The sequence below is a fragment of the Geospiza fortis genome, unplaced genomic scaffold (genome assembly GCF_000277835.1).
Source record: "Geospiza fortis unplaced genomic scaffold, GeoFor_1.0 scaffold54, whole genome shotgun sequence".
NCBI lineage: Eukaryota > Metazoa > Chordata > Aves > Passeriformes > Thraupidae > Geospiza > Geospiza fortis.
The window spans coordinates 12,643,782-12,655,776 of NW_005054301.1; the positions used below are offsets into that span (position 1 = coordinate 12,643,782).

Genomic DNA, 11,995 nt, shown 5'->3' on the forward strand with positions numbered 1-11,995 from the left:
TCCTACCTTGGGAATGAAACACCAGAATTAAAGCTTCCTTCTTTAACTTTCATAATCAAAGATAAATATTTGAATTCAAGTACTTCCTTTTTCAAGTGAAGACTTTGTTCCCAGACAGAATATGTAAGACTTAATAAACCCTTATATTTACAGAAATGCTCTTTTACATCAAGATGTTCTCATCAAATTTTGAGGCAAATAAACATTTTCCTATTGCCTATTGGCAGAGCCAGAATTACAGACGAATATAACGTTAATGTCCATTTGCCATTCCATTAACAAATTCAAAGGACAGTGGGATCACAACCTGAGACATAAGTTGACAGAAAATTCTTCAGTGTAAAAAGCTGGGACTCCTGTTACAGAGGAAACATAATTTCAGAACTGTTATTCTTAAAATTTACTTAGCTTGATGCTTGATGCTCCTACATCAAACTTGAAGAAACCTCAGGTACAAAATCTGGTCTTTTTTCTTTTCCCTACTTGAATGATTTTTCTTTAAACAAATCTACTAGCTCTGCCACCAAGCATTACCCTGATATGAGGACACACAGTCCTTTGCACAGAATCAAATACATCCTCAAGACTACAGCTCTTATTCCATTTTTAAAGGCCCCACTGTATGCAGTCTGATTGTATAAATGCTAGGAAACCTGCAAATAGGAATCTTCAGGGAAGTTTTGTATCACCTATGATTTTGCCATTACTGTTTCTTGCTGTGAAAGTCTCTAATGTACAATTGTTTAGCTATAGCATATTGATATACCAGTTAGTGTTCCTGCATTATTGAGGCTTCATGCCTTTAGTTTGTTTTAAAGATGGTGACACCATTTGTGAACTATGTCAAGAAATGTTTCTTCATATGAAAAGTGCTTAACAAAGGCTTATATTTTGTGTACAAAGCAAAGCTTTGGGCTAACACCTAATTTATGAAAGTAAGTAATTTTTATTAAGTTAATTTTACTGAATTTCTGCCTGTGTTTCTTTTTAACTGCAAGTTAACTATATGAATACCCTTTAAGTTATACTCACCTCCAGAAGAACAGGCTCCATTTCACCTAGAGTTTTTCCTAGATGCTTATCGGGATCTAAACCTGCAAAACACCCAACAAATGTAAAAATATTTCTTATGAAGTACTCTTATGACATCAAGAAATGGTTTTTTTCTTTTTAAAATATATTACATCTCCCTTAGAAACACCACATTATCTAAAATAATTACTATCCTACAGAAAATACACTGAGTCAGAATTTTCCCTAATTTTGGGCAAATATTTTCCAGGTTTATGGAAAAACAAAGCTAGTTACCATTTTACTACATGTCAAATGGAAAAGCTATTGGATCCCTTTCTTAGAAATTTCACTAGCCAGTGAAGTAAACACACAGGTCCATGGTAATAAAAGTACTGCAAGGATACTACCTCTTTAAGTCAGAAGTTACCTTTGTAGATATCTTGGAATTAAAATACATTTTTTTATGCTTCCTGAAACTGGAAGGGACAGAGGCTCATAATGAAAAGTTCTTTTGCCAAATTCCATTCTTAGCGTGTTTTATGCAAATATAAAATGTCAGATTAAAAAGGATGGAGATATAAAGAAAACTCAGACCTACAGAATGTATTGAATGTTGTACCTTTAGATCCATCACAAAATACTCTGTACAATGTCTACATTTTGATTTATTTTTCTTTGTAAAAAGCAAGCCCTATTAACACTTGATAGCTGATCCAAATTGCTCTTCTGTATTCCTGTTTCAATGTCTTGACTTTTTAATTTTGGCCAGCTCATGGCATTTAATGATCACTTCTCAGGATAAACCAAGTAACTGGCAAAAATGAGCAGTGGGATAAAATAATCCAGGAACTGTTTCAAAAGCTGACATCTTCAACCAAGTAAATATGCTAGTTGGATTTGACACAAAGTGGTCAAAAGGTCTTACCATATGAAGCAAATGAGAAAAAACAAAATTATAAGTCCTGAAATGGAAGGAACACTGTGAAATTTTCAGTTATCCCATTTTTTACTACTCTTAGTTATTGTGGTTTGGGGTCCTTTTTGCACTGATACAATACTTGTCTACTTTTTCCTACTCTACTGCTTCATACATTAATAGGTATCATTACAGAGCTGCCACCAAAATTACTCCATTCAGAAGCAATTTCTAAAATATGTACCTTGCAAAGCACTTTAGATTGTTGATGAAGAAAGCTGTTATATAAATGTACAGTACACTATTATATAAAGTCATTGCTGAGTTAAAGTAGCTAATATGTCCCTTAATTTTTACAATCGTGATCTTGGTATATTTAAATTCCTGTGAAACTAAAACAACTTAGAGTGAATGAGATTTCAAAACACTAAGAAAGTTTTAAAATATTTCATTAAAGCACATTAAAAATTCCCTTAAAATGTAGGGAAATGCTTTTAAAACTGCTTAATAATTAAAGTTTTAAAAGACTTGAGGTTTTTTCCGCCCTCTATTCCTTTTTTGTATTGGTTTGCTGCTTTTTTTTAACAGACTAAAAATGTATGTGCTAGATATGTGATGATAATTTATTCTTGTGGAAATAGTTTTGAAAGATATTAATTCAATTTCAATAGTTTAAATGGTTCTGGTGATCTCTTCCAACTTACATCAGGTTAGCATTTTGTCCTTGATTATAATGGGATAGGTATTAGGCCAAACAAGCAATTTCTCTTGAATAAATGAGAGAGTACTGCATTACAGTATCATTTCACACATTTATATTAACATTCTTCCTTTAATATAATTACTTTGCTAAGATCAGCAATCTCTCTCTCCTTGATAAAAACAGATTGATTTCCTCTAAATGCATTACAAACATATGAGAAGGGAAGAAATTGTTAGAAACAGACACACTGACATATTATTTCTTTCACTAGGTTCTCTTTGGTAATATGGACATATCTTCAGTCCAGTAATAAATGCAAAGCAATAATTTAAAAGAAACTATGATACAAATAGTTTATGAAATACACATAAATTGCCTATGTATACACTATGGGTAAACTCTTTAGTGATATCCCACACCTACATGAAACTCTGTGAAGTGCAATGTACCCTTCCTGTATCTCAGCAGAATTCTATTTTTGGACAGCTTGCATTTATTTTGAAACATGGTACTTCTTTTAGCTTCCAGTAGGTTTATACTGTAAGTGAAGAGACTGTCTGGTAAAGGCATCAGGAAGCAATGTAACTTTCAATGCAGAACCAGTAATCCACATCTCCAATCCCTACTGTTATGCATGCATAGATGAAGCTGTATGTCTGTTGCTACAATTAGTATAATAAAGTATTTGGAACTATACTTACAAAATAGCTTTTTTAAATCTATATTTCTATTTGGTACACTTTTCTTTATTGATTCAAAATCTTAAAATTGCTTAGACTAACAAGAAGAACAATGTATTGTAAATTCTTAGTACCACATCCTCCAAATTTATCCTCAGTAGAACTAGATGTGAAGGAAGCCAAATGGATGGATAAACCAACAACCAGGTCCAGGGCCTGGATGACTCTATGTAGAATTAAAAAATTAATTAGGAAGAAAACTATAATTTGCAGGACTGACATATATTTTATTTAACTTACATGTATCAATGGGGGGCAATTAGAATTCAATTAAAATATTCACTTTTATTACTTCCCTGACTGACCTTGAAGTTAATGCCTGTTTTATTTAATTGTATCATCTATGAATAAATGTTAACCCTAGAATGTTATGGCCCATTATTTTCAATGCATTTTTAACTCCCCAACTGAACTACATCCATCAACTTATTATGTGCTGCCAAGAGAGCAAGTGGGGCTTTATTTCTTTGAGATAGACTAGTATATAATAACAGAAACATCTAAAAAAAATGATAATGCTGTTTTTGACAGTGTTCAGTAAAAATAATTATGCTTTCAATTCCAGTTTTGTAGTCTAGTTTGACTGTAAAATCAGTAAGTGATAGCACAAATGGTATAATCACTTCAAAGTAATTGCTACTCCATCTGTAATTTCTGATAAATCCACTGACAGGAGCAGAACTTCTTCCTGCAGATATCAACAGTGGTTGCAGAATGCTCTTATGCACAGCCACAAGACAAGTGTAGAGAACTGCAGCAATGTCAAGAGATTAGGACAAATTCATGGCTTTGTTCTGTTGTGAAAAAAAAGAACATTACTAAAAGGCATTTCACAACTGTTGCAAAAGAGCCATATTTTAAATGGTTCACTTTGTACATATGTATTAGTGTAGCATGAGGCCCTTACCTGAGGGGCAGCTACCTGATATTACTTCCATTTATCAAGACCATTAGAAATCCAAGTAACATTTTCATGGCATTACATTCAGCTAAAAAAATCCACATTCTAAAGCCTTATCTACTAACAAGAACATGTCTTATATATGTTCAGAATTTTAAAATCGTCTGGATTCTTAAAAAAGTGTTTAAAAATAAAAAAATCTATTTTCACTTCTTAGTAAAATTTCAAATAAATAAAAATAAATCATAATTACCAGTTTCAAGAAATGTTGGTATATAAAGGTCTTCTGAAAGCTACATTGAACCAAACTCTAACCCATAATATATGAACACATTGTAAAAGAATCACTACCACACACACATCAATAAAGTATGAGTTAACCATTATCTGTTGATAATATAAAGGGGAAAAAACTCCAGACTTTCCTCACTAATCGACCCTACAATTCAAAAACTTAAACTTGTTACTCAGTGAATTCTTCCATAAAATAAGGTAAAAACAAATCTCCAAAACTGATATTATCACATTCTTCTTGAAATATCACATTCATAGGATTAGGATAGGCTTTTGGATAAAAAAAAACCACCTATTTTAAAGTTACAGGAACATGAAGTTCCCTTTTTTCCCCTGACTTCTTGAGAAGTAATATTGAGAAGAGTAGTAACTGCCATCACTATGAATGTAAGGGACTAAGACTTAACTTCTGATGATGTAGGGTTGTATAATCTGCAACAAAGTTTCTGGAGAGATCCTAATCAGCTGATCACCAAGAGTAAAATTATTTAGAATTTTGGATAAGAAAAGAGGCAATGAAAGACTTTGGTTTTCTGGAATCAAAACTAGTTTCTCCTCAATCTCTTTATCATAAAGAAAACAGGGTTAACAATAAGATGATAGGACGTGCAAGGTAAAGAAATACATATAGAAAGCAGAAGAGTATAAAGGATAAAGCAACCCCCGTCTTAGAACTGGAACAGAGAAAATAGGACTATTTTTAAAGGTAAATTCTATTTAAATTCTATTTCAACTGTGTCTTTTTTTTTTTTTTTCTTAACAATACAAAATCAGTGATTTTCAAAAGGAGGGTCAAGCACTATTCTTTACACAGTACAGAATACAGGAGAATGTTTCTAGTAACACAGGAAAAGCCTGTACACAACAGCATTAGCTGGTAACATAGGCTTATGAGATAGGAGTCCAGGAATGTGATGTAACCTTCACCAACTAGAAATGCACATGCCACACAAATACTCTTGAACTGTAAATCTATACCTTAAGTTGCCTTGAGGTAAATTATTCCTGTTGTCATATTTAGCTTTCATTTCTATGAAGAGCTGGGAAGTGAACTTTTTGTCTGGTAGCATAATTTGACAGGTTCATTCTTAACTTGCTCAAAACTTTCACACATGAAAGGCTGTGTTAACAATGGTGAACTGAATGGATTCCTTGGATTTCCTTTTAAAAAAAATTGAAAAACTGCTTAATTTTTTGTATAAAAGTAATTAAAAGTGCAATAAATAATTGGCATTACTGCATCTCTAAAAGATTTGAGATGAATATACTTCTAATTTATTTTATGAAAGAGGAAAATTCATGTGACTTGATTATGCATCCACTTCTCTTTTTCTTCTTTTTTTTTTTTTCTTTCTTCTTTTTTTCTGGTATGTGATAATTTATCCAGTGTGGGAATTGTAGGGGGATGGAACCTGTAGACATACTGTAGATATAGTAACTCTTTTCAAACTAAGTGATACTAAGTGATAAAGCTAAAGACATTAATCCCAAAGTGGTTCTAGCATATGTTTCCAGTGTGGGATCTCAGTTTATCTTCCCTCTTGAACATTCTTCAACAATGTTCTAAACTAGGTTAGTCTGATGTCTAAATAAAATTTTAGAATTCTGAGAGGTAAAAGGATCTAAAACTTTTTATCGAAATAATATTATCTATAATTTCTTGTAGTTTTTTTTTAAACATCAAAGATATTTGTGTTCTACTTATATCTAGGATTCAAAGCAACTTAGCTCTGTCATTTCAAGAACAGAATCCTCAAAAAACCTTTGAAGAAATGTTATACTGTTCCGTCAGATAACAAGGCAATATTTCCAATCAGATTCTTTTACAAAATCACAGCATCACAGAATGGGCCAGGTTGGAAGTGACCACAGTGGGTCATCTGCAGGGTTCATCCTTGAGCACGTGGCACAGGTTTGTGTCCAGATGGCTCTTGAATATATCCAGTGACAGAGACTCCACAGCCTCTCTGGACGATCTGTTTCAGTACTTGGTCACTCACACAGTAAAGAAGTTCTTCCTCATGTTCAGGGGGAACTTTCTGTGGCTCAGTTTAAGCACATTGTCTCCTGTCCTATTGCTCAGTACCACTGAGAAGAGCCTGGATCCATTCTCTTTCTTCCCCCACTCCAGACACATATACTGAGATGAGTCATTCATCTCAGTCATCTCTTCTTGAGGCTGAACAGGCCCAGCTCCCTCAGCCTTTCATCATAAGAGAGATATTCCACACCCTTAATCATCTTTGTCACCCTCCACTGGACCTGCTCCAGGAACTCCACATCTCTCTTGTCCTGAGGAGCCCAGAACTGGACACAGCACTCCAGGTCAGGCCTCACCAGGGCTGAGCAGAAGGACAGCATCCCAGGACATCATTGGCCTTCTTGCCGACAAGGACACACTGCTGGCTCATGGACAGTTTGTTGTCCATCAGGACCCCCAGGTCCTTCTCCACAGAGCTGCTTTCCAGCAGGTCAGCCCTTAGCCTGTGCTGGTGCATGGAATTATTCCTCTCCAGGTACAGGACCCTGCATTTGCCCTTGTAGAATTTCAGAATGTTCTTCCCCAAAGTGTTGGTAGTTTGAAAAAGATTGTGGAAGAATTGTATAGTTGCTGAAAAATAGCATTAAACTACTTTTAATCAAATGCAGCAAATGGTTCTTCTCATTTAAAGTAGTGACTGAGACCAATTCTTCTCAGGAGTTTTACTGGGCCTAAAAAACTTAAATACAAAGTCATTACAGTTTCAGTTAATACAGGCACGTATGTACGCCTTTCCTGATACAATTATTTTGCATAGAATATCTTAAGAGCATTGTTTGCTTATTAATCTATTTAATTCAAATTGTTCAACTGATCTAGCATCACATGAATAGAAATGTGTCTTAATAAAAAGATATGTGCTATTTTGTCCCTATTATAGAATTCTGGTATTTCATGCTTTGAACAGTTCTAATTCTAGTAAGCTTTGCAGAAAATAATTGAAATTTCATTCTGGAAATGAAATTTCATTGAATATTATATTGAATTTTTGAAAATTATATTGAATAATTGAAATTTCATTCATTCTGTGGAAGAGAAAGAGGTGTGTTGCAAGTGGAAAAATTTGTGTCATTTTCATTAAATCCACCCCCATGCAGACAAGTTATGAACTTTTTTAAAAAGTCACAATCCCCAAGTGGATCAACAGAGGTTTCTGACAGCAAAGATCAATAGATCTGCTGCAAAAGGGTAAAAGGCCAGAGCAGAAATAAAGGATCAGACTAGGACAAGAAGTCCTGCAAAACTTCAACTCATAGTGACCTGAAAAGCAAACATCTATGGGTCTAACTACACAGATATGTCTTTAAATGTTTGAGTTTATGTCCTGTTTCAGCATGTAAGTCTGTAAAGTAAATGGGCATCTAGAACTTAAATTGTATCAAACATTAAAGAGCAGCAAGTATATATTCTAGTATTAAAAATATACCACTTGTACGTCTTGATTATCATATTGTTAAGATGATTTCTGCTTTTGACATCTTTTACTAAGCTCTCTTTCTTCCACTATTTTTCAGCTCCAAGTTCTGACTATTCTTCTGTCTTTTTCACTATAGCCCATACTTCCTTTCCTGTTTCACCTTAAATGCCTAATAATGTGCTCTTACCCTGCTGCTTCCATTTAAATTTTCCTAGATTACGTGATCTCCCCAAACTGCAAAGTGATCTTTCCATTCTTAAGCCTTCTCTCTCCTACTTTGTCTGACTGTGACATCTCCTTAACAGCACTCAATAATATCAGTTTTCAACCACTTTTGTGTTTTCAGGCACTGTCTCTTACTCTTCCTTCTAACTCCTATTATCTTTTATGACAACAACATCCCTCCCATTTTCCAGTGTATAGGCTCAGAGTTAATGAAGAGGGAATCTTATTTCTCTCTAATTTTTTTCCAAACAATTCTGCAAAATACCATTTCTTCCTTTTCTGTAACACAATTTATTTTCAAACATTTCTTTATACTTAATATATGCACTAAAATCTCTTTCTGAAACCTCATCTTACACTGGTAACAAACTATCTGTCATTTATATACAAGCATCAAGGCAAGTACCATTCTAAATGCAGATTATTTTCTCATCTTATTTTCCTAAGGATTCAACTATGAATCAAATTTTTTCTTTACTCTAAGTCCAGTACTAGTTCTCTTTTCTCTTCCTCATTTCTTTTGCATCACATCTTAAATCCCAAGCTAATTTTTTTTGACATTCAGTCTTGCATACAGTTGACATTTATCTGTGCTGATCTTTTCCTATGTGAAACTTTTCTGCCAGGAAAAGAAATGGCTTGAGATAAAATGGCTCTCTGTTTTTATAAGTGTTTCTAAGTCTTTTCCTGCAATGTCTAGTGAAAAAACAGGTGTGGTATCTTTTTTATCTTTTTAGAATAAATAAGAGGAATTATGGAGATAAATGGGATGGTGGATGAATATATTAGGGAAAAGTCTAGAGAAAAAGTGTCATATGCACTTAAACTCTAAAGGGCCGACTAAGTTTCAGAAGATTTGTTTGAAAATTTAGTCACAACACCACATGCTAGCTAGGAAACAAGATTTCAAAAGGGGAAAAGGCTAATAAGAACGTCTTTCCCAAAGTATATCATAGGTAATTTATCAAATTTATAATCTGAAAAAACATTAAAACTAAAATGTGATCACATGTGTAAGCAAGATAATACTTCAACACTGCACAAGGATAATTTTTCTAATAAAAGTTTAAGGCTAGTTTTAGAATACATTATCACTACCAGAATAGACAAACATTAAAATTTGACAGGATTTGAAAAATATTATCAGTCATTTTATCTTTTAGTTCAAATTATGATAAACAGAATAAGTGTTCAAAAAACAAGTTAAGCGTTTAAAAGTAGATGTGGCACTTTGCAATATTATTTAGTGGTTATAGTGCTATTGAAGGGGGGACTTGATGACCTCTGAGTTCTTTTCCAACCTTAATGGTTCTATGATTCTAAGTGGTTTTTATATTAATAAATCAGAATGTTCTCAAGAGCAAATGTTGTGAAGACAGTCATAGATTCTACTACAGCTCTACTGTCTGGTAGCTGCACAAGAAGAAAGCAATGGAATTATCACCTATAAAAAAGTTAAATTAGCTAAGAATAATGTAAATGTTTAATTTACTGAGCAATAAGCAGTAAACAATCCTTACTGTACAATATATAAGAAAGCAACTGGGATCTCATATTGATTTAATAACAAAACATTATTCCATTCCTTCTGTTATGTTTGTGAACGGTCTGAGAATTTTTAAAAAATATTTGAAGGAAGCAAGTATCTTCCCCTGTAATGACAAGGTCCTTCAATTTCCTCAAAATTACTTTAAAATTGCTCAGTACTAAAAACATATTTTCAAAGAACACTGTTCCTTTCCATTATACAGATGATGTGCTCAGACAAAACTCACAACCAACAATTTTACTTCAGGATATGATCTGCCATTGCAGCCAACTTGCAGAAAGGTTAGTAATAACCTTTCTATTGAAAGAGAGAGCTCTGCTCTCCATGCAGCCGTGGTTTCTACAGAGCAAGTTCCCTGTGCCCACAAAAAAGCAGATCCTGCTGATCACCTACATGCAGCCACAAAAATACTGGAGCCTTTACGGAGGCAGAAGCAAGCACAGACTTGTGGTTTGGAAGAGTCAGTTAGAAGTGGGATGGAAAGATTGACCTTTTGGAAGCAACTATTAGATCAGTTTATCTGTACGCTAAATTACACCCTTCAGAGCTTAACCAGGAACTATGTGGTGCTAGGTCTTTTTTAATGTAGCTCTTTACATGTTAATTTTACCTCAGTGAAAACTAATGGGAGTATGGCTATCAATTTCAGTCAGTCAGGATTTCACTTCTATACACTAGAGACATACAAATAAACAGTAACATAGACACCCAGGTGGCTGGGTTTGATTAATAGATTCATTATACAAAGAAGAAATATTCTTTCCTTTTCAATTAAAAAGTCATATGCAAAAACATACACATCCCTCAACTATCAGGTTAGTGGATTCCATGAATAGCAGGAGTATACCAATTTTCTAGACCATAGGAAGAAAGCATCAATATCTTCTATCACACCAAAGGAGCTTCATGTTAAATATAGTTACTACAGACCGCGCGTTTTAGTGAAGGAACTTGGGATTTCCTGACAGACAGAAGATGGCACTATCTCCCTAAGGACTCATTACTCCATTGGGAAATAGCCTGCATAAGTAACTAAGGCCCATACCACTTTAAAATTTAGGTTTCCACAGACCCTGTGATTTCAACTCTACCCAAGGCTGAGCATGTAGAATGTCTATAGGCAGTCATAGCAGCTGGACCTACAAGGTAAAGACCATAGTGATGAAATAAAAGAGCTCCACTTCATATGCAGACTGATCAGCCCTGATTCAAAGTTTCAGCTTTTATGGTTTTTTTGTTCAATTTCTGGATTTCCACTGAAGAGGGGTATATTTCAAAGAAAAAAGTATGATGTATCATACAGGCATCTTTAGCAGCAAGAAAATGGCGCTGAAGATAAATACTCAGAAGTAGCTTTTATACCTATATATAGTGCTCAGGTTTGCTGCTAGATCATGGAATGTTTTTCTCTCATCATTAAAGCTTTTGAAATACACTCTAAAGGAAAGAAAGCTGATCTACTTATAGATCAACAGAAGGCATGTGAAAAAGGTTGCTAACAATACTTTTTTTGCATATAAGTGAGAGCAATTGGCAACCCATCTGGAAAACTACACTACTCTGAGATAGAAAACTCTTGCCACTGGCAAGGTTTATGGTATTAATTTGTAATGGTGGATTTAGGGAAATGTACTAAACTAATGCTCATTTACTTGCATAATTATGTGTTTTCTACATAAAACGACAGGCTTTTACCTTGTCAATACTGGCACTGAGTTAATGGAAAACAGGACAAGGCGAGTGTACAACTATGCCAGCGCTGATGAATGTCAAGCTCAGGTTACAGATTTGCTTCTTGCATTAACAACTGTACAATGTATCACCTAATGCATTACCCTTCAGACTCCTAAATCTGTTATTTTAAATATTTTCATTGCAGTTTAGCTTTGATTATTAATCTAAAAGGCAAAAAGTTAAACCATATCTTATCTTCTTTGCCACTTGATATGTTAAACAGCCTTCATACCTTAAATCCACTTTAATAAGGCATGCAATTATTAAAGCATTACAGAATGGCCCCAGAGCACAAAAGCTCCATTAAATTTGCTTACATCTAATTACGTCTGCCTGAGGCAGGTGAGAAATTGACTCTGATAAGATCTTTCTTTTACCTGTAGCCAAAAAAATAAAAAGGAAAAATAACTCTGAGTGATTTTCTATCTAATTGCTATCTACAAGTATTTATGGTATTCGCT

The 11,995-nt window shown here is 34.0% G+C and overlaps 1 protein-coding gene across 1 annotated transcript in view; it reads right to left on the reverse strand.

The window, feature by feature from the left end:
• The window catches only part of DPH6 (diphthamine biosynthesis 6), a 179,250-nt gene that overhangs the window by 128,194 nt on the left and 39,061 nt on the right, over positions 1-11,995 (reverse strand). The window contains exon 5 of the mRNA XM_031065956.1: positions 1,033-1,094. Coding sequence (XP_030921816.1) covers positions 1,033-1,094 — 62 coding nt within the window. The remainder of the gene's footprint in view (positions 1-1,032; positions 1,095-11,995) is intronic.